Source organism: Perissodus microlepis, chromosome 18 (assembly GCF_051167445.1).
Source record: "Perissodus microlepis isolate ML-2025 ecotype Zambia chromosome 18, ASM5116744v1, whole genome shotgun sequence".
In the NCBI taxonomy this organism is placed as follows: domain Eukaryota; kingdom Metazoa; phylum Chordata; class Actinopteri; order Cichliformes; family Cichlidae; genus Perissodus; species Perissodus microlepis.
Window position 1 is genome coordinate 21,409,199 of NC_140478.1, and position 25,966 is coordinate 21,435,164.

The following is a 25,966-nucleotide window of genomic DNA, read 5'->3' on the forward strand; positions in this document are numbered from 1 at the left end:
GAGGAGGCCTGGATTGCCACAAACAGAGCAGGGATTGTGTATTGCTGATCTGTCACCTAACTGCGTCAAGAGAATGCAGACAGTAGGCCGTAATTATTGTGTGTAGCACGGCGCTTGACAGTGCAACAGTTTGGGCCAAATAGCTCCCATTCTTGGGAATGTATCGCTTGGTCTTTTTATTTTTGTTGCTGAGATTCTGCTTTTCTGCTCCAAAGCAACAGCCCTGCGGGGGAGCTAATTAAAGGAGGCGTACAAAAAGAATCAAATAAGACTCGACATCAGTCAGAGTCAGTCACTCTGTAATGGCGCAGGGCAACAGATAAGTTAAATCTTATTTCTGGGTGTGGTCCCTTCAAAACTGCAGGGTAAAAGCAAAAAGGAACCCTTTGTTTTATCCCCCATGATGGTGAATCACAAACCCGTGCGCACCAGTAGCCATAGCGATCATCCCCAACATTATTTACCAGAACTAAAGTGGAGACAGTGGCTGCACTGTTCATCGATTCTCACAGGACATAAGTGATGTGTTCAGCTATAAGGTTGTGAAAATTAGTTATTGTGGTGAGAAGATTGCAAAAAGTCTCTCTCTCGTTTTTTTTCCTTTGGTCTTTTTAAATGGGTCAGCATCTCTGCGGGTCATGACCGCTTAGATTAATTGTAGACAGAATCTGAGCACAAAGTATTTGCTGCACATGAGTTAATGCACAGAGAGCAGACAGTCATAAATCTTAATGTGAGAAAGAAAGGCTGTAAATCCACGGCAGGGCCTTCTGTGGGCTTTTGTCAAGTCAGTGTGAGAGTCAGGTTATCATCAGTGGGGGAAAGTAGAGCCTGTTTAAAACTGGATTCATGTGGTCAATGCTAATTCTTAGAGAGTTAAAAAATCACATCAAACACCACCTAAACGAGGACATTTATATGTGTGTCTTGTCTTTAAGTAGTCTTCAGGAATATTTCTCCAGGCTTTTTAAATTACATTCAAACCTTTTCTTTGGATGTTGACTGCTGTTTGTTCCGTTCTCTGTCAAGATGATCCCACGCTGCTTCAATGTTGACATTTCCAATTTATATCCAGTACTCCATCAGACCTGATACTGATTTTCATAGCAGTTCTTGTGTATTTAGGCATACCTCAGCCTTTTCTCCCTGTTTCCCTTCCTTCAGAATGGATTCCTGATATCCACCTTTCCACTGAGTCCATTTCTGATGAGGCTTCGGCGAACAGTAGATGGATCAGGTGAGGTCAGGTTCTGGAATTTTCAGTTACTTCTTAAGGACATAACTTAGCAGATACTGTTTATCTGGTGTAGATTTTTTTGTCTGTCACTTCTCCAGTTTAGGGTCTTTTTTTTTATGCTTGAGTTATTTATAGTTTAGTCCTAAGTGACTTAACAACCAAACAAACAAAACCAAAAGTCCTCTGAAAACGGTCAGGCTCAAGAACTTTGAAAGACCTTCACAATGCCTGTAGAACTATTCACCAAGAACACTTTAAAAGTTAAAAGAAAGTCTGGCTCCATTAGAAGCAACATATAAAAAAAATAAGACTTTTGCACAGTACTGGACATTATTAGTTTTAGCGATACTGCCTGTTTTACTGCTGTTTTTAAGCTTACTGGATCTTTTCTGTCAATGGTAAGCAAAACACATAGAGCAGGCATGTGTGCTCATTTCGCTTCCACTGGATACCTTTGAACCATGGTAACAACAGAGGAATTAAAGTGCAAGGGCTATTTTCCAAATCTCCATAGTGACTGACAAAACCCTTGGAAAGTATCCAGAATGGTCACTTTGTAAAGACCTCTCTCCCCCATTCTCTTTGTCTCTGTATTTCTTTGTCTCACTCTGTGCTTGTGTGTGTGTGTGTATGTGCGTGTCCATGTGTGTGTGATTGCAGGGAAGGGTCAGGGACAGGGACAGGGAGCGGAAACACCCACACACACTAATAGGATTTCCCAGCATTCTCCCTTCACATTAGCATAAAATCATCATGTGTAGCCTGTCAAATATTTAGCATGTAAATGTCGAAATGAATTATCCCTGTTCAAATTACCACCTGCAGTCGTCTGGTCAGACTTGTTTCAAGGATAAGATCCCTCTGGTCACGCATATTACAAGCTAGCCTGTCAGTGACGATCACATCAAGTGTCACTTGCATATGCCTGACTGCATCAGGGGGCCATTGCTGACACCGAGTGACAGCTGCAGATGACTCGCACTCTCCTCTGCACCTTCACCTGCCCGAGGATGAGTGAGACTCAAATAGTGTACACGGACTAAAACACAGACTTAAAACAACAACCAGTAGATAACAATTTTGTATCCAAAATCAGTCTATTGAAGTACATCTTTTAATAGTTTAGAGGATAAACGGAGTAATGTAAGCCTACGGCTCGTTCAAAATTCACGTTTCACTTAGTTGTAACCAAAGTCAAATATCACCAGAGTCCAGAGATGCTTCTAGGCACTCAACACAAATAGGATTATTTTCACTATTTTATAACTCAACCCTGAAAGTATTTTGAGGAGACAGGGATGAGTGTATATTTTTTGAGCTGCCTTTTTTAACCCCTACTTATAACTGGGCTACATTAGTCAATTTTCTATTTGAGAGAATAACATCCCACAGGCGTTTGTCACCTAAATCTTTTTAAAAATCAAGCTGACAAACTCACAGACTGACTCACTGATGTGATGATTGATTGACTGACTGGGTGATTGATTAGGCGATGGATAGAGTGGTAGACAGGCTAATAAAACCACCAAAAATAATCTCTTCTGTTTCCAAAACTTCTCCACTGTGGACGTGTGAACATGTAAACACAGGCTTTAAACACAGGTACACCTTTAATAGAGATAGCAATGTAAGTTAAATATTGACTGTACATACAACATTTCAACTCACACCCAAAGTGTGGGTGTTAAAAGAAGGCACATAAAAAAAAGTTAAAACTCAGAAATGAAAATGTTCACTTTTCTATCATTGGTTATCCTGATGACCACTTTAACACATCCTGATATGTTGATAAAATAAGAAAGCATTCAATTATTACAGAACCAAAGCAACAGTATCAGTTTTGTGTTCACCCAATCAGTTTCACTCCTTTGTACTCTATTTTTGGGCTCAACCAAACCCTAAAGTAAAAAGCCAGTACTACAGTAGTTCAATTCACTGTCTCATAAAGTAGCACATATCCTGCTGATTAAATGAGCCTGGGTAAGAAACCTATAACTTATAGATTTTTTGCAAGTAAATCAGTTCTTTAATCTAAAAAGATGAAACAGCTATTAGAAATAAATGTTCTGGACAAACCCAAACCAGCAGTAAAATAATACAAGCAATGAAATCTGCTTTCTATTACAGATGACCTTTTTTTTTTTATTTCCCGTATGATGTTCAAGAGATTTGAGGGAGAAGAAAAATAGGTCTTATTTGTTTACATTCTTCTATCCTATCAAACACTACCTGATATTCAGCACCAAAAAATATCGTAAATTTCGACTTTTTTCTGTATTCAAATGCAAATAAGAGGCACAACTCTCATGGTTCATAATTATTTACAGATAAAACAACAAATTTTTCAAGTTGCATGACATTAAACAACAAACACAGTCGATACTAGCAGCTGATTCTGTTAAATATCATAGTATGGGGCAGTATTGGCCACATCTCAAATGCAGATTGTCCATTGAGTCTTGTGCTTGTAGTACATGGCTTACGCCACCAGATGTCCTACTTGGCTGTGTCACAACCGCTGATTCGCCCTCGGGATGAACTTTTCTGTCTGGGATTCTGAACTCCACTGACGCAAAGGAAGACTGACTGCCATTTTTATTTGCCCAGGTTTTTGATGTGTCAATAGTAGGTGACACCCGGACACCCCTGCCTCGAGCACTGCTTTTAATACTTGAAGCATCTAAAAAGGGGTCCGAGTCGCTACCATGTGGCAGGTTGTAGTAGATGCACTTTGGAGTCGGAGGCTTCGCCATCTCCTCGAGTTCTGATGAGGATATGGCTGCAAGGGGACTGTGCTGAGTTTTGAAATGGGGCGGGGAATCGTCGCTAGTGTTCTCCTCACCTGTGTCTACGGATGTGCTGTCCAAATTGCTGTACATTCCCAACGAGACTGGAGGAGATTTTCTTATGAGATGGTTCTCCTTTAGGAGCCATCTGCCTTGATCAATCAAAACCCCATCCGCTGAGTTTTGTGAGACAAAAGAAATGCACTGTGCAGCCTGTGTGGTGGCTTCACGATCTGCTTTTAATGAGCTTGCTGCACTGAAGTAAGAAAGATCCTCCCTTGAGGCTTTAGTACCTGAGTCACTGGAACTAGGAAAGGTTCCTGAGTTACTTGCAACAGATAACTTTGAGCTAGCTAGTTCCAGATTTGTCCTCTCAGCTTGGACAGCTGAATGTGTATAGACTGGAGAAGGTTTCTCTGAAGCCTCTCCTCCACTCTCTGACATAATATCTACAGACTCCTGAGATCTATAGCTGCCGCTCTCTGATGTTTCTGGTCTGTATTCAGATAAATCAGAGGTGCTCGGGCTTGGCAGGCATTTTAAGCCGTATGAACTGTCTTTTCTGCTTTTCAGAAGAACACTTTGCTTGGTTTTTACAACCTGAGCATTATCAGGCTCTATCCTAATGTTCCCATCCTTGTCATATATGAATACAAGCGAAGAAGACTGGAGGGCATAGTTCACAAAGTCGAGTAATTCCTGGGATATTTCCCCTGGATTGGATAAACTGCCACTTCTTTCTGTAAGCATCTCTCCTCCTTCATCTGTTTCAGTAACCGTGTCTGTTCCGTTACCTTTGTCATCAGCACACTGACCTTCAGAGGAGTATTTGCTTGGGGATTCAGTGCCTTGTTTTTTTTCCTGGTCTAATTTCTCTTGTTGCTCCTTCTCTTCATCATCCTCCCTCTCCTCTTCATCTCCAGTTTGACCTGCTGTCAGATTTTCATCCCTCTCTAACTCTTCTCCACATTCTCTCTCTTCTGCTGATTCTTCCTCCTGACTACTTTCTGTTTGCTCCGGCTCTCTCCTCCTGTCTTCAGCCTCATCATACTTTTCATCTTCTGTGTCCGTGTCCCTTCCTTCGTCTACCTCTTCCTCATCTGTTGTTGTCCTTGCTCTCTCTTCCTCTGTATTTTTAACCACAGAATCTCCACTACCTTCCTCCTCATGTTCTTCATCTTGTTCTCTCTCTTCTTCTACCTCCTCCTCCTCCTCTTCATTGTTTCCCTCACTAACCTCTTCTATTTGCTGTGTTTCCTTTTCATCCTCAACTTCTAGCTCATTTCTATCTTCATTAAATTCTTCCATTTCCTTGTCATCATCTGCATTTTCACTAACACTTTCCTCTGCATCTGTTGCAGTAACTGCATTTATTTCTGCTTCCACCTCCTCTTCCTCATCTGCCTCAATACCATCCCCAATTTTCTTTTCCTCATCGTCAGATACCTCAGTACCTTCCAGTAGTTCCTGCTCTACATCACCTGTAACAAGATGTAACTCTTCATTTTCTTCCTCCTCCTGTTCTAATTCTACAGTTACATTTTCTACTCCACCCCCTTTATTTGTGTCTTCCACATTGTCACCTTCATCTTCTTTCTCCTCCTTATGCCTCTCCTCATTTTCCCCTCCATCACTGCTTTTTTCCTCACCTTCCTCGTAAACCTTCTCATTTATCTTCTCTTTCTCCTCTGTCTCCCCAGCACCCTCTCTGTCATCTGTTTCTTCAGCACTATACTGAGTTGGGTCCTCATTCATAAAATTTTCATCTGTCTCATCAGCCTCTTCTTCCTCTCCTTCTCCTAATTCATCCCCCAGCTCTCTTTCATCCAGTGTCATCTCTTCCTCCTCTTCATCTGTCCCTGCTCCTTTCTTGTCAAGAGATTGCTCATCACTCATTTCCTCTGATTCTGATTGCTCTGGCTTTTCTTCTCCATCTTCCCCTCTTCCCCTATTTTCTTTTTCAGTCCCTTCACTATCAGCCTCTGTGTCTGTTCTATCTCTATATTGCTGGTTCCCCTCATCTACTTCTTCTGTTGTTTCCTCTTCATCTGTCCCTTGCTCTTCTTCATCCACCCCTGCTTCTTCCTTATCAACAGACCCCTCTCCACTCTCTTCGTCTGATTCTGATTGCTCTGGCTCTTCTTCTCTGTCTTCCTCCCTTTCTCCATCTTCCTTTTCAGTCCCTTCACTTTCATCTTCTGTATCTCCACCGCCCTTAATCTTCACCTCCCTTTTCTCCTCTAGTTGTTCCTCTTTTCTACTTTCTTCTTCTTTTGTCTCCTCCTCTTCATATGCCCCTCCCTCTTCTTTATCAATAGATTCTTCACTACTTACTTCCCCTGATTTTGCTTCTTGCTCCTCTTCTTCCTCTTCCTCTCTTTCCCAATCTTCCTTTTCAGTCGTGTAACAATCAGCTTCTGTCTCTTTTGTATCTTCATCTTTCCTCATCTTTACCTCTTTTTCCTCCTCTAATTGTTCCTCTTTGCCACTTTCTTCTTCTTTTGTCTCATTTTCTTTGTCTTCTTTTTCTGTCTGTGATTCTTGGGTTTCACTAGGCTGCTCTGACTTGCTTATTATTTGTCCCTGTTGGGTATAAACTGCATCAGGAGTGTCTTCAGTTACACATCGATTATCAGACTCAAGTGATTGTTTTGTTTCATCGTTACAGTCCTGAACAAATTGCTCTAAATCTTCCTCTGAGTCTGACTGGTTTCGATCAGTCTCTACACACTGGCTCTCTTCCACAGGGTAAAAAGTTCTGATTGTCGAAGCGATCTGTTCCCTGAGGTCTTGCGGCATGCTCAGCTCCTCCATCAGCTCATCAATGCCCGAATGCTGTTCCTCAAATGCATCGCCGCCTTCAGAGACGACATCTAGCGCAAACTCAGTTTCTGACACTTTGGGAGAAAGGGGTTCACTTTCAAGCCTTTCCCTCAGAATCTGGAAATCCTTCCAGCTCTGTCTTAAACGAGAAGATGCTCTGCTTTGCAAATCAGTCAGACTTGCTCTCTGCTCTTCCTCGTCCTCGATGGCCGAAATCTTCTGCAGGGACTCCATCATTAGCATCGCCTCTGACTTGGTTCTTGATATTTTATCCTCTCGTGGTGTGGAGTCTATGAGGTGATCTCTCAGAGTCATCACTGACAAGAATGACAGAAAGGCTTTACACGACGAGCCAAACACTGAGGCTACTTGTGTCGGGAAATCGGGAAGGCTGTTTGATTTTTCAAGGTTGGATGCCACGTTGGTGTCAGAGGCTCTTCTGATGCACTGAATGGATGAACAGAGTTGTTGCAGGGCAGGCTTTATCTTTGCTTTGGGACTCAAAAAGTTAGATGATGAAGATGTTTCATCGCCAGCTGGACAGATGGCCTCTGCAGATTTGTGTGGCCTCAGTCTGTTCTCCTGATGTTCAAGGTCAGCTCTGACATTTGGCATAGAAACACTTAAACCTTGTACTGTTGTTAGTTCTTGGTGGCTAAGAGGAACTGATAGACAAGATGATGATCCCTTTATAACATCATTGGAGGATGGGCTATTTTCATCAAAATTAGTATGGCATTCATTCTTTTCATCTGATTCAGAATCTCCGCCTATCTGAAATATAACCTTTGTTCGAGGTTGTGTTTCCTCTGTGATCACCTCCTCTGGATATGGCACTTGGTCTGGGGTGACTTTCTCCAACCAGTTCTCAACATATTGGTGGATCTCGGAGGGCGAAGGATCGAGAGAAGGCATCGAAACAAGCGGTTTTGTTGGTGATATTCCGCTTTCAGGCATGGATTTTGGCTTGCTAGTTGTCTTTTTAGTAAGAGATTTGTTGGGTTGCAAAATGTCTGACATGTTCTTTTTCATTTGAGGCCTTCCAGTTGGAGTATTTACATTGTGGCCAATATCGCTAGCGGCTGCTTTGCTTGTGTTTTGTCTCTGTGGTGCTGTTCTAACTAATGAGGCTGAGCTCTTTGTTGGTGTTCTTTCACCTTTATTGGATTTCTTAGATTGGAGGTTTTCTGCTTTCTTTTCTGCTTCTTTACTCTTTTGACCACTTTTAGCACTTTCAGAAGAATTCACCGTCCTTTTTCCCACACTGGCCTTACTGCTTATCTTGTCAGCAGATGAATGCTTGCTATCTTTTGAGGGGCTGATTAGGCTTTCCTTCGGTTTTTTATCCGTGTTACTTGTTGAAGTTGAACTCTTCTGACTCCTGGCAGACGTAGTCATCTTTTTCTTCGTCGTACTTTTTGGAGTGTTTTCTAGTTTTACTCTCTCTAGAATTTGAAGGTTTCTCTGGGTTTCGTTTTCACTCGGTGAAGACAGATTGTTTGTATTCTCATGTGTCAGAGATACTGGCTCTGATGACAGTGATAGCATCTCCTCTTTCTGCCTTTGCAGTGAGTCAGCAGTGGGTGGCTGCCAGCTACAATCTATATCACAATCATTACTCGATGAATGAGGCCCTGAGTCAGTCGACTGTTTACTTTGTGGTGCCGGAGGGGAGCCATGTAAAGGAACGCCATCAACACTATATTCCTGATTCGCGAAATAGTTGTCATAGCAGCCTTGGGTCTCATAAATATGCATCACAGTCTCTCTAAACTCCATCCCATTATTCTGTATCTGAAGGACCTCAGCAACTCCTGATGACCTGATGGAGGAGGGGGTGGATTTGTTGCTCATTCCTGCGGATGCTGTTTTGCGAGGTTTTGGGATGGGTCTATTGCTGCTGCTGCTGCTGTGTTTGACAAGGCAGTATCCCTCCGTTGTTTCGCTATCGGCTGTCCTTTCCACATAGGAATAATGTCCCAGCATGCTCTCTTGCACCCCTGACTCTGTGACCCTCTTCACACTCTCAATAGACGCCTTTTTATTAACATGTCGAGGACCGGGTGTGGGAGTGCGTTTGACACTTTTTTTCGCTTTTCTCGTAGCTGTTGAAGTGTATCCTTCACATGTTGGCTCATCATTAAAGCCGATGCCTTTTCCAGCTGCGGAGGGAAAGTTCTCCTCTTTCGTTTCTTCCTCGCTGATACTAGAGGAGTCTTTGGGAATGACATTGTTCGAGTCAGGGGAGCGGTTGCCTGACTCCGAAATTGAGGCACAAGCTGCCCTCTTGCTAAGGCTGGTGCGGCTGAGTGTGGTTGTCCAGTGGAGCATCTCCTCCTCCTTAATCGTCAGATGAACTTTCATCTCCACCGTCATGCTGCCATCTTGATTCACGCGGAAAGACTTTTCAATGTCATCATCGTGAGGTACGATGCTGGTTTGACGCACGTTATCTTCCCTGCCAGTTCCGGACATCTCCATAGATGTGTGATGCTGATTGGCTTCTGCTTCAAATAGTCCATTGTGGGGATGCAGGTGGCCATTTTGAGACTTGTTTATCTGGTTCACAATATATCGCTCTGATGACACGGAGAAGTTCCTCGATCCTCGTCCGCTCGAGAAAGACTTTTTCTTCTCTGCTTTCAGAGGTGTTTGGAGAAGAGATGGGACAAAAAAGAAAGAAAAAAGATCTTGGGTTACGTAAAGATTTTGCAGTAGTGCTTCAAAGAATAGAATAGCAGAAATTATAATAAGCATGCTTATTTGCTTCACTCTCATATCTTTCTTTTGAAAATGAATTCGGACAAAAAAAAATACCATTTTTATTTTATACCATTGTTTTGGTATGGAAGTAAATAAGATACAACGTGAGATTACTCTGTGCTTTTTTAAGAGATTTGACACTTCAAGGAAAAGATTTTATAGATTCAAATTTGCGTACAGACATGAGAGAGGTATGAGAGTAACTGAATAGAATAACAAAACATAACATATTTTCTTTTCCCCGTGGCGTAAACTAACACTTACGTGATCTAGGTTGTAACATTGATGGTTCAGCAGTTTCCACGAACATGGCCTGTGCCATCTGGCCTGTTCTGTGAAAACTATAGTTTGCTAATCTGAAAGGCTCGTTGCCCGCTGCCACAACAACTCCAGAGCACAAGATAAGAGCAGCAAGACCATCAACCTAAAAGAGGAGAAATGAGATTGACATTCATCATGGGAAACCACAGATTTTCTTCATCTAAAGCATTATGAATGCATCACTTACTCTATATGTGGCTATTCTAAATTATGCACTTCTGAGCTTTTTCTTTGAATAACACAATTTTAGTCTGTATTTTATATCCCTTAAAAACTGCCGAAAATTAGATTATTTTATTTTTGCGTCATTCCATCTCAAATCAACACTGGTCTTCTGTTTGATCGTCTCAGATTTGCATATTTTACACACATTTTATGGTACAAAGGTTAAACATATAGAACGAGTCCTGTAAAATTTTAGCTTTAGCCTCCTAGGACCTGACATCCACATATATGGACATCACATTTTGGGTTATTTAGACCAAAATACTCAATTTTGCTCTACAAGGGCCTGATATCCACTTACGAGGACATTATACTGCTACTGTTCTATTGAAATTTTAAACGAATATCCTCATATGTGGCTCTCATTTTTCTTAGAAACACAAATCACGTTTAAAAAAAATCTGGTAATTCTTTGTTTTTACATTCATCGGGTCCCAATATGCCCAAATATCAAAGAGAAATTAAAATGCATGCCGTGGAAAAGTTCGGGTCTTAGGAGGTTAAATATAATTTTTTTAAAGCGAACCATCAACCTATTTTCATGCCATCGGAGGCGATGTTTGAACACAAATATCTCGAAGATCATTAAAAATAAAAGCCTAAAATTTTCACTCTTTTTTTCTTACCATCAAAATGAATCAGGATTTGTAACAGATACATCAAAATAATCCCTAATGACACACAGTGGTGTGTATATTTTTCATTTTCAAAACCTGAGTAACTCAATTTAAATATTTCTTGGCAAATAATCCTTTAATTAAAAAAACAAAACAAAACATTTAAACTAAAAGACTTTATTCTCATCATCTCAAAGGTACTGAGAGAATTAATTTGGTCCGTTAAATGTCAATGGAATAATCGGATGTTTGAGTATCTACGATTGCGTGACAACTGAGAAGACTCCACTGATCAGCTGATCGCCTGACCTTGTGTCGTGGTTTAAAAGTCTGGCAGAAGCCCAAGTTGCTTCGTCAAACACAAGAGTAAAAAGTCAACCTTAAACATGTAATTAGACTGAAAAAATGTGGATAACCACTGTGTAGATTTGTTTATATCTGTCTGTCTGTAGCTTTTTTTTTCCATCCTTGTTTTGTGCCAGGCAGACACACCTTTGCTTAATATAGATTGAGGTGTCTTTGGAAAGAAAGTAATATACTTACTGCTATACTTAGAAAGTATAGTAAGTGGAAAACACAGGTCTCACACAGCAGGGAGCCAATTTAAAATTCACAAAAATATTGCTCCTTTTAAACCCACATAGACAATGAAAAATGCATTTCCAAGTTCTAAGCCTATGTGCTTGTGTTATTTTTGGCTGTTATAGTTAAATATTCGAACCATCAAATTCTATCTCCTTTCTCTTCTCGTAAAACTTTCTTTTAGAAATCACCTACAATCCTGAGGCAATTGCACAAATTTATTTTCACTGATTGCAGAGTAAGATTAAAACGAAATGTAACTGCGCTACATTTACTTAAAAGAAAAACACCCTGCATTTGTCGGTATCTATCTGAGAACAATACTGGTAGGTGCATAGCTGGATCTGTTTCTATCCAAACACACACCTTTAGACAGATTTTTTCCTCGCTGAGCTCCTGATCTAACAATGTGGGTGAGGAAGGTGTGGGTGGAGGGAGACACCTCTGTGGCTCCAGTAGAATGAACTGTGCTCTGTAAAACTCACGAGTGATCCAGTATTTCAGAGATTTAAATCCCTCCATCCTTTTTGTTCAGAAACTAGCAAAAACATCTGGTTTGTAAAGGATAAAGACTGAAAACGTGGACAAACAGCAACATGTAACATGTAACACTGATGACATAAAGATTTATTTTGGAAATTTTACCCATTTCACAGGACTAGTGATGATTCCTATTTTCAGTTTACCAAGAACTTACTCTTCTGCCATCTGTAGAGTAGAGTTTCAGCACTGGGAACTGCAGGATCTGCGATAGGTAATCCAGCAATGCATCAAATGTTGGAGCTGTTCTTCTCTGCAAAACAATTGTGCGTTTAACACTTGGATCCCTGTTCTTGATGACCATAAGCCTCTTTGGTGTCCGTACTGCCACCCTTTCAGTGACCTTTGCTGGCCTGATGGTTTCATTCTTGCTGCCAAACTGACCAAATCTGAGTCCTTGACGCTGCCGTCGTCGCCCTGCACTGAGCGGTCTGGTAGTATTCCAAGGTACCTGCCGCCGGTTCACTTCATCCAGGTTTATTGGCTTCACACGTTTCTGGTCAGAGCACACATAAGCACCTCCATCATGTAAGTCATCTAATGCCTTAACAAGGTGAGTCCCCCGGGGTGTGGTGATAGTCCTCACTCCAAATGCCAGAGGCACTTTCTTGGAAAGAACATCCAGTAGAGCATCAAAGGTCTTAAAGGTGCGGGTATTGATGACCATTCGATGCCCTCCAAACTGATAGTCACCGCTTTTGTAGAAACATACTCTTTTAGAAGCTGAAGGGTCAGAGGAGAGCTGCAGGGGTCGGGAGGGTAAGGTCTGCCCACTCCCAGAGGACAGTCCCTGGGTAGGGGGTTCCTGGATAGGTGTAGTGCTCATACTGTCTGGAGGGAACTGAAAAGAGAACAGAGAGGCCATTTCAGTGTAGTGAAAGTCGCTTTTATCCTTTTTTTTCTCTAATTTGATTAAACCAAGATATATAAAAGTTGCTTATAATATAGACAATAAGAGAAATAATACAATAATAATAGGGAAATTGCACTTTTGGCTTAGTGCAAAGGAGATTAGCTGTTTTTGTGAAAAGATAATGAAAAAATAAAATAAATGAATATCAAACTACCACAAACCATTTTCTTTAGAATTTTCTCAGTGTGTAGGTTTTAGGATGCATTTACGTTGTCATGAGTGAAACTAAACTGACTGCAAATGTACATAAAGAGGGCTGCAGAATATAATCATTTTTCCTGAGCAAATTCTGTAATCCATTACAGAGAAAGCATTTCAACTTTAATGTAAGGAGAACAAAGTAATAGAAACACCTCTGGTTATACTGCAACAGAGTTCAGTGTCATAAACTACATCCTAAAACTTCACAAATGCAGGATTTAATACAGGACAGTTAGACTGAATTACATTTAGCTAAGTGTACCCAATAAGCTGGCAACTTTATTTAGATTATATTAATATGATAATACAATATAAACATTTGTATATTATAAGTCAATATAAACACTATCTAAAATTTAAAAAAAGACACATTGAAAGAGCACCATTTGTACTTCAGAGCCTTTGTTGTTCTCATCAATAGAAGATACATATATTAGTGTACAGTAAAGATCGCATAGAAATGATGATGAATAATGTCTTGTAACTTATAACTTATAAACAGTAAACAAACAACATTGTGATCAGCAAGTCAAAGTGAACGTAAACACAGGCCCTTCACACCCCACCCATACACTAGATCAGACAACTTGAAACACATTAAAATGACTGACTGGATAAGCAAACATGCCGATAGATGAAACAAACAAAATCTTACCGGTTAGTTCCCATTTTACCCTAATAATAACAGCTAAAACAACAGAAAGCGTGTATCTGTTGCTCCTCTGAGCGCTGGTCAAAGCCTCTCAGCAGCGTCCGAGGGCTATTTTAGGACGTGCAACATCATGGCCAATTTGCCTAATCTTTGCTCACACTTAATCAGCACATAAGGCAGCAAAAAAGTGAAAATACGTACCACAGAGGACTAGAAAAGAATGCTTTTATTTGTAAGGAAGTAAATAAATGATTATGTTATTGTATTAGAGAAAGTGTAGGATATACATGTATATATTTTTCGAATAGCTTATTTTGTATTATTTCCAGTAGGAAATCTCCATTTACAATACAGAAATGATCTTATTGGCCATATTTACCGGCTTATTGGCCATAAATACCTCATCTCTCCTTTTCCTTATTTGCACTTAAAGACAAAGTAATAAATATTAGGTGACTCAGAGAAGGGTCTAGTAAGTACCAGAATAAGAAATAAATGAAGAAGATGGTGGTGAAATGAAAGTATACCTGCTTTCCAGTTTAAATGATATTAGTGAGTGTTTGCCTCTTCCAACAGATACCACAGGTGGCTTGGACTATTTCTAATTTGCAAGCAGTCTGTCTAATCAGATTTGAGAGGTCTTCGCCTAATAGGGATTAGGTTAAAGATTTTGCGCACTGCTGACGGCGTGAGGTAGAATAAAGTCTTTAGAGAGCACTTTTACCTCACAGCAGGTATTGAAAATCCACCATCAGGACACATGATGCATCAGTATTTAGAGTTCATGCAGTTTGTGTAGCAGGGCTTTAGTAAATAAACAAGAAAGTGGGGAAATCTGTAGCATTGTATCTACACTTGGATGGGGCAATTCATCCAAATGCGTGTTGTGGATTTTGAATTTTGGCCGTTGGGAGAGTAGCTAATGTTCGAGCACATGCATCAGGAGTCGAGAGCTGTGTCACTGTACTACAGTTCCCAACTGGCCCCGACTGAATAAAAGGCATTCATTTCTCCTGCTAATGTGTACCATCCTAGAAGATGGAGACAGTGGTGGTGAAGAAAGGACATGTGTAAGTCGCCAGGATTAATCCATTACATGTTTTGTGTTAATAAATGTAAATAAGTATATTTTTCCTTACCTCATTTCTCTTGCAAACTACATGGCTTTTAGCACTAACTTTAGCATTTAACCTCTTTTTGAAATATACTCTACATTGTATGTACTGTAGCTACCAGGGTATTGCACTTTCTCTGTTAAATTATTCAGAGTGTTTGCAGTGTTTGCCTAACCTTCAGTCATTAGGTGGTAATGTCACATGCTGGTCTCTTTGGATTACAAAGATCCAAATTAGCAAGTCAGTCGTGTCACTGTGTAAGATCAACAGTCTGCCATCACCGTGGCCTGGATTGTGGTCCTCAAAGGTTACAAGTTTAAACTAAACAACAGTCGTGCCTTCTTCAAAAGCCCAAGTCCATCTAATAATTCTTTCAGAAAAACAGGGGCTCTTTCATGGGCTTTTAATTACACTCAGTAATACATTATTCACCACTGCTTGGGGCAAATCTAATAGATATTGTATATTTTAACCGCTTGACAAGATGGCAGCATCTGTGTTTTCACATGAACTTAAACTCCCAAACCCCAGCTTACAATGAAGCCATGACACCACCACTCTGCATGTCCACTTAGTCCAGCAAACTGTGACATTTTTTATACCTCTGCAGTGGTGATAGATGTGGCCAAAGGTCTTCATAATGTCAGGGTGCCTGTCTATCTGTCACATTCTACTGTAAATTATTTATTTCAGTCCTTTCCTAACTTTTAAATAAAATATTCCTCATCTTGTATCCTATCCCTTGAAGGAATCTGTACAAACACATACTTGCACTTAAGGATGAACAAGCTGGATCTTTCAGGTTTTTTTGTCTGCTTTTTTTTTTATGCCAAATTCATCTGGTTTCACACATATGTCTAATAGGATAACATCATTACATTTTATATCCAAAAGGTCAGATGCCAACTTTCTTTTCTGATCTATTAGAATGAGCTTTGTTGACCAAATATGAACACATGCAATGAGTCAGTAAACTTACACACTGGTAAAGCAGGGCAATGAAACTCAAAAATATGAAGTCCAGTTAAAAATATAGCCTAGGCGGGTTCCACAATAGCTCTGCAATAGATTAGCAACATGTCCAGGGTGTACCTTGCCTCCTGCACAATGGCAGCTGTCTTGTGTAACTTTAGTTTTTTAGCTTGTACTGAGTTTCTGATGCCAGTAATATACAGTAATATATATGTCAGTTACTTATTATTATTATTATTATTATTATTATTATTATTATTATTGAAAAAACAATTTAACTAACTAAAATAAAAAAGAATGGAAAATTGAAAACACTTAAAACTAATTGAAATTAGTTTGTAAATTTGGAAAACTAGCTAATAATAATATTAATAATAACAATAATAATAATATAGAGAAATATAAGAAGTTTTAGTATTTGTTAGTTTGGTTAAAAAAAATGTTACCACATCTTGCCTAGTGACGTATTGATGGACTAAAACTAACCCTGAAACTAATTTAAACTGAACTAAAACTATAAACATTTTTACACAATAAAAACTAAACTGAAACGAGCAAACCTGCTCTGGAAACTGAATGAAGTGAACTGCCTCAAAAACAATACATCGAAACAAACAGAAAACAAACAAAAAACAAAACTAGAACTAACTAGAAAATACAAAGCGATTACAACTTGTGAATTGTGTAAGTTCTGGACAGTAACCTGTTGTGTGAGTGACTGTTTTTGTGAAAACATAAAGCCGAGTGTTTAGGCTGTTGGTCAAGTTGGATTGTCTCCGATTGTGAACCTAGATCCGGGTGGCACTTTGGCGCTATCTAACGACAGGTCGCCATGCTGATTAAAAAAAGATCCAGGCTTTGTACGAAGATAAAATTGTCAGATGTTATGAAATATAGTTTTATCTCGGTATTCGGAAAGTCTCTTCTTTGATTAAATTGTCTAGGTGATAGCTGTTCTGGGATATCAGGCTTCCAGAAGGTTGCATCTCGATTGAGTTCCCTTGAGCTCATCGTGCATCTACTAGTCAGGTCTGCTGCGGTCGGTGTGCGGTCCCGGTCCGCCGACTAGCTGTCACTGCCGCTGCTTTCTGTTCAGTGGCGTGGTCTTTGTGGCAAATTTAGTTTCTGGCTTGGTTCTAATTCATTTGGACTTTACCAGCTCGGTCACCATGGGCAAAAAGGAAGAAGAGGAGGTCATCAGAATTGCGAAGAAGATCGATAAAATGGCGCAGAAGAAAAACGGGGTAAGATGTGTGTGAGGGAATGAATGCCGATCTGACTGATGGTGTAGCTAACATGAGCGCTAACTGGAAAATCCAGTCAGGATCGGAATCAACGTGTGCTAAATAACCCCAAAGTTGTCAACAAAAATTCTGCACTGTTGTGTTGTTCCGCTGACGATGGTTTTCCGGTCCTTGCCCTCAGCAATTAGCTCCAAAGCTAACCTACCTGTTGTTATGACTAATGGGTTAGCCGCTAATTAGCTCCCTTGCGAGTCTGTTTATGTGAATGGGAGGTTTCTATGTTGCTAGGACTTAGCCACGTAGCATCCTACTAACCGCTGTCAGCTTTATGGCCTCGCAAGGCAATAATACAATTCTAGATCTGGTCACTTTTAGCTAATTTAATGACTGAATATCAAATCGTTAAACAAATTAGAGTGATATTGTTCTGTTATCCTTCGGGTTAGGTTTCAATTTGGGGTTTGTTTGGGGGAGGTTCTTAGTAGCTAATTGGCTAACTGTTAGCTACCAAGCTGCCGCTCCTGTAGTCCAAGCATCATTGCATAAACATAAACAAAGCTGCAGCTAATGATTATCCGTTAATCTGCTGATTATTTCCTCGATTAATAAACGGAACCTTAAAATGTAAAAGATAATGTAATCAAAATACTGTAACAGTCCAACATACAATCTGGAGTCCCCCAAAAAATGAAAGTCGGGAGATTGTAAGCGATTACCATCATAGTGTAAGGAAAGAGTTAGCTTCATAGTTTCAAAACAATTGTGAAATGGTACTCCGCACAGAGCTTATAAATAGGAGCCTAAACGTCAGATAATATAGACAGAATACATGTACGATGCCCAGCGTACACGATCACTGAAAATATCTTAAAATTACCCTATCCTGAAGTATAATTACACTAATCCAACGGCACATGAAAATAGTATGATTTTTCTTGTGCTTAATTAAAATTTAGAGGGGTGGTCTATTATTAAAAATGCCTACTATACAGAGTTTCTCCTCAAGAGCTGTTTTTCTTGTGTGTTGTGTGTGCGAAAGGAAGTGTATATTGGGATAAGCTCATATAGTCTGTCAGTGAATTTAAATACTACATTTGATGTTAAACGAGAATTTGGAAAAATGTGAGATTCAGTAAACTTCAGAAGTTTATACCCATGAAAAAGGTTTTGAGCTTGGACCAATTTGTAGCTTGTATCACTTTCTTTTGTAAAGTCTGTAATTTCTCAAAATAAGTAGGATAACATCAAATAAAATTAAAATGTCTTTGACAAATAACCCAACACAATTACAGGATTTTGTTAATAACAATTTGTCATTATGACTCCTAAAATTTAGAGTGTGAAACCTCCAAACTTTTGTAAAAGCTTACCCCGTTCATAACCTTACTGTTTTCTGGATACACGCATGTTCTACATATTTTTGGTTTCTGTTTTAGTAAAATACCATAAAATTAGTTTTTCCACTATTTAACAATAACATATCTCATTTGTTATGCAAAGAAAATAGATTTCCATTAAGATTATTATTATTATTATTATTATTCTGTTTTTTCCCAGTTGACTAACAAACCAATTGTACATTTTTCTATCTGCTTAATATAAGTACTTCAGGCTTAAATCCAAAATATGACCACCACCACCCCCCCTTTCACTTTGCTTTTGTTTGTTTAAATGGTAAATGGACAGTGTTCCTCTGGTGTTACTATTATTATTACTATTATTAGTAATAATAATAAAGGCAATCTGTTGCACATGCTTCAATGAGATTACTCTAGCAGAGCTGGAGATCCAGCTACAGTCTTCATTTAGCAGATGTCCTGCCCTGTCTCCTGCCTACCACATTTAACACATTTAATTTCAAAGAGACATGAGGGGTAGTGCCCAAAGTCTGACCTGCACAGGCCAATCTGCTCAGTGTCTTCCTCAGTCAAACCAGTTACCACAATCGCTGCAGAAACACCAAAATAATGTTAACTGAATAATTAACTTTGCACTGCAGTTAGTCATATAGGTGGATATGTTTTTCATTAATGTAACTTACATTTTAAATGGTATCAGAATAATTTAGCCAATGGGGCACAGTGGCTTTACTTGGCAGACCTGGACCTCCGATGATGTGACCCAAAAGATAAACACTGGTCACAATCACCTGGATGTGTCATCTTACTTTCTAAAAGCAGACAAGGCTGAAAGGCCAGTATCAGTTGTTCAGACTGTTGCTGCTCAGCTTCCATATCTAAGGATTCCTAAATTACATATAATCTGGAGTAGATTGAATCCAAAGAAGCTGCCAGTTTGAACAACATTTGTCTTTTAACTAGTCTTTTATTTAAAAGTGGCCAAAAGGTGTTAACAAATTTTTGCTCTTGGTGTTTGTGCGAGATGTGCAAATGTATCAGCGGTAACATGTGTATAGATCCTGCCATATTACTGAGACAGTGCAGAGTGTTGAATGAGCTGCCATTAGCACAAGCTTCCATAACATAGCAGGATGTTCGAAGCACCACATTTTCCTTTTTTGTTTTACTATGTTTTCTTGTGGCTAAACACAGCTCTGGTCTTACTCATGTTGATGATAGAGCTGAGTAATCAGTTTAGTGCAAAAAAAAAGTGTGTTATGGTCTAAATGATCATCCCTCCACTTTATTCTGCAGGCTGGAGCTTTGGATCTCTTGAAGGAGCTGCGCAGTATCCCCATGACTCTGGAGCTGCTGCAGGTATCATTGCTCATATGTTCTCTGGCTCTGTCCTGGACACAGGCAGCGCCGAAACCCAGATGCTCTGACACCATGTCTTTTCCACAGTCTACCAGAATCGGGATGTCCGTTAATGCCATCCGTAAACAAAGCACAGATGAGGAGGTTACATCTCTTGCAAAATCCTTGATCAAGTCATGGAAGAAGCTTTTGGGTAATTATTATTTTTGTCTTATGTTTACTTCAGGCTGTGCAAAATTGCTTCTATAATGTACTTGGAGATATCTTTTGCATGTCTAAAGCTGTTAGGCATGCTTGTATCAACGCCTATCGATCTTCATGAAATCGAGCCAATTTTGAATTTTTTTCCCCCCTTTTTTTACTGTAACACATTGCACTCTGCCGGGTACACCAGCTGTCAAAAATGTCCTCTTGTTCTTTTTATAAATTGCTGACACCAATTCTCAACCCACGGAGTTGTGAGTAAGTGAGCTGTTCAGCAGCACAAACAAATGAACAGCAGCCAGCAGTTTGAGTGAAGATTTGAGTAAAGACAAGCATCAGCCAGAGAAGATTAGAGAGAAGAGATGTTTTTATTGAGGTGTAAAATAGACATAATACTTATTCTTTTTCTAAATGCCTAAAGAGTTTGTGGTTTGTAAAGTGAAATCAATACCGCAGGGGATTGAATGCTTCTTTTCTATTATAATTGGATCTATACATAAATCTGGATTTCTCTTTGAGTTTCACTGTTGTTTGTTTATTATCCGTTTAGAATGTCATAATGATTATTGATACATAGGCCACTCATTTCCCAGCCTTGTGTTTACGCTTTAAGGGAAATTACAACGTAATATTAATTTTGTTTAATCTGGCTTGATTCCTCCATCCTTATTGCATACCTTTGCCCTTGCTCACCTTAAGACCCTTTCCCATTGGATGCACAGTGTAGTGCTCTGAAACCCATTCATTTCTATTGTGTGCGCCGCGCAATAACGGTTTCCGGCTGCGAAAATCAAGGCGCGCCAGTACTTGCGCATGCCATGGTCATCTTCATCTGCAGCGCGCTGTGATGTTTCTGTTGGTTGTGCGAACGACCAGTAGAAACGAAGCCTACTGCTGCGCCAGTTCAACCACACGACACAACCACACAAATTTTGGATTCTTTGCTCTAGTTAGCGGTAATTGCAGCCCATGCTGCGTCCGATGTGAAAGGCTCCTTATGTTTTATGGCTGGCTGCATTTGTGGTCAAGGGCATGAATGTGATGGTAATTTTGGGCTCTTAGTAATTTCTTTGAACTTTTCTTTTTCGTATTTCTTTTTTTAATGAGAAAAATCAAAAACAAACAAACAAACAAAAAAATTGGGTGTAAAAGTTTGAATTTATTTTGGATTTTCTTTCACCCACATAGGGTAAAAACACATTGGGTCAAATACAGCCTCAAATATATACATACACTCAAATCTTTTAAAACATGCTGAAGCTTCTGCAATGTCTTTTTAATTTGACAAGGCCTATAGTGATCATGATTGATTGCACGCTCATAACTACAACTGGTAGTGTGTCTTTGCCAGCATAAAAAGGATTTGTTTTACAGGACTCATCAGACTCTGCAATACTCAAAACAAACTCCAAGGAATTCAGTGAAGATCTAAGAAGGAGATTTGTAGATTTATTCAAGCTGGGAAGGTCTCCTCTAAACAACAACAGGTTCTAAAATTATCAGTTCAAATAAGAACCACCAAGCCTCAAGCCTGCCTTGGAAACTGCTGGAAACACCAGTGTGTTCACTCCACAGTGAAGCAAGTTTTAAAGAAGTTCTCACCTTTTCAGTCCACTGAGAAGGTGAGAACAAAGAAAGAAGCAACTGCTCCGAACTCGAAACAACACGAGCTCAAGTTAAATTTGCAGCTGCCCACATTGACAAACCAAATGCCTTGTCAACAATGATGAGGTATGAATGGAGGAGTAAAGGTGAGGCTTTTAAGCCTAAGAACACTGTCAAGCAACATCGTGGTGGTGGCATTATGCTCTGGGGCATAATGCTACAGTAGCTGTCAGTGCTACTGGTACGTTGCACAAAGTTGATGGCATAATTATGAAGCAGAACTGCCTCCAAAATTTGCAACTTTACCCCAAATCAACAACTTTATGGTTGAAACTTGGACACAGTTGGGTGTTCCATCAGGACAGTGAACCCAAAAACACATAACAACTGGTTTTGGGATGGATAAAGCAGGCTAACATTAAGCTTCTGGAATGGCCTTCCCTTCACCTCTCACTTCCTTGATTCTGATGCCTTCTTAATTCTTCTCACTCATTCTCCAGATGAGCCAGGAGCTGGAGATAAAGCTTCAGAGGAGAAGAGGAAAGAACAATCAACGCCTGTCGTCTCTCCTTCACAAGGAAGCCCAGAGGCAAAAGAAGAAAGGTAATAAGGAAAACTTTTTTTTTCTCATGCACGCTTTTAGCAACGCTCTCCATTTTAGTGTACACCTGGAATACATCTTTCATATTTAGGAGTTGGAGAAGATATAAACCAAGCTTCAGCTAAGCTAGTGTACTCATAGTTCAAGCCTTGAGCCTGGATAAATGGGAGAGTTGCCTCAGGAAGGGCATCTGGTGTAAAGTCAGCATCACATCAGACATGCAGATCCATCCACTGTGATGAGTCCTTGGGAAACAAGTTAGCAGTTGAAAGCACCTACTATATCTTCTGCAAAAAAAGTGTGTTTTGCTTCAGAACTGATTATGACACTTCTTATTGCTCCTATAGCAGCTCCAGCAGCAATTCCAGCAGCAAAAGTGAACCCAGTGAAGTTGCTCCCAACACATTAATCAACACCTTTCCTCGTGCCCCGAGTACCTCTGACTCCATCAGGCTTAAGTGCAGAGAGATGCTAGCAAGCGCTCTGCAGACTGGAGGTAATCTGAAACGTTAATATGACAAACTTTCCAAAGCACTTATCTGTAATTGTGTTTGCTTACTCTTTGTTTTTGTCCACTGCCTGATACTTTTTCCTTTACAGATGATTATATCGCTATTGGTGCTGATTGTGACGAACTTGGAGCACAGATTGAAGAATATATCCTTTACATTATAATAATGTGTACTTTATTGATCCCCGTGGGGAAATTACTCTCTCTGCATTTGACCCATTCACTCAGTGAAGCAGTGGGCAGCCACTAATCAGGCGTCCGGGGAACACTGTGTAGGGACAGTACCTTGCTCAGGGGTACCTCAGGGTAGCTGTTCAGTGGATTTGAGCCCCCGACCTTCCGATTATGGGGTGAGCACGCTACCTACTGAGCTATCCCTGCCCTCTGATTGAACTCTTTAGAGGCAGAGTTTTGTTATTTCATGATGTTCTGGATATAGCTACTGTCTTCTCAGTGTCTGTTGTGTATTTTGGTGCTGGTGATATAAATGAGCACATTGTGCCTTTCATCTTTTGAATCACTTGTTTTGTCTGAACACTAGCACCCTTTAATTATAGCGTGTTACACAAATAAAGAGACATTGGAGAACCTAAAACAAAGAACGGTGGGCATGCTTGATAAATGACTACATTAACCACTCTAATAATCGACTAGAAGCATCAGCACTAAGCCACCTGAAAGGCCGGGGATTTCTTTTTGTTATTATTATATAAATTCATTGGTGAAGTTGATTTCTTTGACCTGCAATTACGCATCTTCCAAGAGTTTAAGAACACAGACATGAAATATAAGAACCGCGTGAGGAGCCGAATCTCAAATCTGAAGGATATGAAGAACCCGAATTTAAGGAGGACCGTGCTGTGCGGGAGCGTAACCCCTGAGCGGATGGCTAAGATGACCGCAGAGGTGTGTGAGCTGTTGATGGCACAATCTCAAGAGACAAACAGTGCCCTTAATAATTGTCATTAATTATATATTTCGCTCTCTCGCGATAGCAGATTTAGTTTACTTAAACACTTATTGGCACTTTTTCTTTCTTTCTTATTTTTTCCCCCGCTGTAGGAAATGGCCAGTGATGAGCTGAAGGAAATGAGGAAGAATTTGACCAAAGAGGCTGTCAGGGACCACCAGATGGCCACCACTGGGGGCACTCAGACTGATCTGTTCACCTGCGGCAAATGCAAGGGAAAGAGCTGCACCTACACACAGGTATGGATATGCAGGCTGCCTGTAGAGGTCTTTGTGGAGGTTGTAGTTATTTAATTTGTTCAGACAATGTGAAATCTGATAAAGCCATGTATATTGGTAATGATAGAGCATACGCTGATTTAGTAGTCTATGATTTTAAGTGACTTTCTTTTTCCGTTTTCTTTCCCAGGTTCAAACTCGCAGTGCTGATGAGCCAATGACCACGTTTGTCTTCTGCAATGAATGTGGAAATAGATGGAAGGTATGTGCCCTAATGCTGGTTTTGTTGAGTCAGTCTTGGAATGCATTAGCCTGTAGACTTCCATCATCCATCAGACTTAAACTTCAGCGATAGAAGTTTAGATAGTGCACTAAGCTCGTTTACAGCAGAGATGTACCAGTTGTGGAACCAGTCAAATGGTTAAAGATACAGTTTGGCAGATGCGTAATGCTGATGTCAATATTTTGTTTGTTTTGTTCCATCTTTTGGGTCACGGAAACAGAGTAGCTGTCTTTTGGTGTTAAATTAGCAAAAACATTTATTTTCAAATTTACACTTTTAACCCTCAGTCCTGTGTATGTTATTAATGTAATACAGGTTTGGGGTATACTAGTAATTAAGTTGTCCCAAGTTCTTGGTCTCAAATTATATTGATATTTTTCCTTTAAAAGAAAGGAGATGAAAGATATTTTATGTTAGCCAGTTCAAAATGATTAAAGAAACCATTTATCTGTTTGTGAGGTACCTTTAGAAAAACGGCTAACTGATGCCACATTCAGGCTCATGTTGATTAAAATCTAAAAGGGCCTGTTTGTAGAGGTCAGACTCTCAGCCGACCATCCATGGGAGTAGATTTTCCATGACTGCGGGGTCTGCAAAGACCGCACTTGCTCGATGTGTACGTTAATTGAATGTGTGATAGTGACTAAATACACAGTGCACACATATCTGGTGTGTGAAGCTGTTGTTGCTTTTATTGCAATTTGTTGCTCTAAAGGTATGCGTATGATGCCCTCTGCTCTATTCATTTATTTATTTATTTTTTCATTTATTTTTTAAATAAACAAATGCCATGGCCAAGAAGAAGACTCATGACTCTGCCTTCTACCTACTTGGTTGTAACTTGAAGATCAGTGTTGCAAAAACAAAAAATCCTATCCCATGATTTTTTTCTTTTTTTTATTTGATCATTTTTATTATAATATATATATTTTTTGTCCTAGTTCTGCTGAATCTGCGGGCATCATCCACGGCACTCCTACAAGTAGCAAAATTCCTGGACCAGATTCTGTCTATCTGCAACAGATTGGAGCTTTCTATTCTGTGGTACATGGTACACAACATGCCATACAAAGATGCCACTGCGGTTATTGTTTAAGTAAATATCTTGTTAATAGATTGAGCTCATTGTTGGTTCCCTCAACTCCTTCCCCTAAAAATTATTTTACTAGCGTTATTAGTTGTTTCTCACCGTCAGATATATGCGATGGATCTTATCATGCTCTTTTATCTGCATTTTTTATATGTAGTTTTAACACTTTGGACAATGTTGTTTTGCTTCCCCCTCACAACATTGCATTGTTTTATTTAATTTCCCAATAAAGTGTAATCCATTTGATTAAAAAGAGCTGCTTTTCATTAGCTGTCTTTTATGATGGGTTTTCAGTCTCTTCTGGTTATTTAAATCTTTAAAATTATACTAAGCAGGTCAGATCTGAGAGAACAAACATCTTCTGTGTGTGTGCGTGTGTGTATGTGTGTGTTACAGAGTATACATTTGTAATTGATGGAATATTCATCACATCAAAGCGAATGCTGATGTATGCATATTAATCCATCCAGGGACAGGATAATATCGTTGGCTGGAGAAGGGAAGATGTACCAATTGTTTTCGGCTTCCTCCAGGATTTTTTATTTTTTTGAAATAGCCAGGTGCAACCACTTTATGTTGATGGGCTGTTCTGCTGCTTCACCACCACATAAAGTGAACAGTAATAAAAGATTAAGATTTTTTTATTCATTGAAAAGGGCTAAAACTGAGGAAGGCCTGGTGGTAGACATTACACTTCTTTATATGTTTTATCTCACGTTCTTATTTATTTTTTAATTGAACCTTTGTTTTTTTTATTGTGAATTCGATGACCATTT

The 25,966-nt window shown here is 39.7% G+C and overlaps 2 protein-coding genes across 4 annotated transcripts; one reads left to right on the plus strand and one right to left on the minus strand.

Moving 5' to 3' along the window:
• Positions 1-1,190: 1,190 nt before the first annotated feature.
• tcea1 (transcription elongation factor A (SII), 1) lies at positions 1,191-25,445 on the plus strand. Of its 3 annotated transcripts, none has more exons than XM_084911513.1 (10): positions 1,191-1,237; positions 19,646-19,708; positions 19,796-19,901; positions 22,018-22,120; positions 22,466-22,614; positions 22,719-22,775; positions 23,381-23,535; positions 23,692-23,838; positions 24,008-24,079; positions 25,042-25,445. In XM_084911513.1, exons 1-10 carry the CDS (start codon positions 1,229-1,231, stop codon positions 25,048-25,050), a joined length of 870 nt encoding a protein of 289 aa, XP_084767639.1. In that variant the 5' UTR covers positions 1,191-1,228; the 3' UTR covers positions 25,051-25,445. The 3 variants fall into 3 exon arrangements, with proteins under 3 accessions (XP_084767639.1, XP_084767638.1, XP_084767640.1); XM_084911512.1 differs by lacking the exon at positions 1,191-1,237 and adding an exon at positions 16,755-16,991 and having other exon boundaries at positions 22,469-22,614; XM_084911514.1 differs by lacking the exon at positions 1,191-1,237 and adding an exon at positions 16,775-16,991.
• On the minus strand, positions 2,695-13,746 carry LOC146367814 (uncharacterized). The gene is made up of 4 exons (XM_084911510.1): positions 13,664-13,746; positions 12,052-12,735; positions 9,874-10,033; positions 2,695-9,482 (listed from the first exon to the last, which is right to left on the minus strand). The coding sequence occupies exons 2-4, from the start codon at positions 12,718-12,720 to the stop codon at positions 3,643-3,645; spliced, it is 6,669 nt and encodes a 2,222-aa protein (XP_084767636.1). The 5' UTR covers positions 12,721-12,735; positions 13,664-13,746; the 3' UTR covers positions 2,695-3,642.
• Positions 25,446-25,966: the final 521 nt, after the last annotated feature.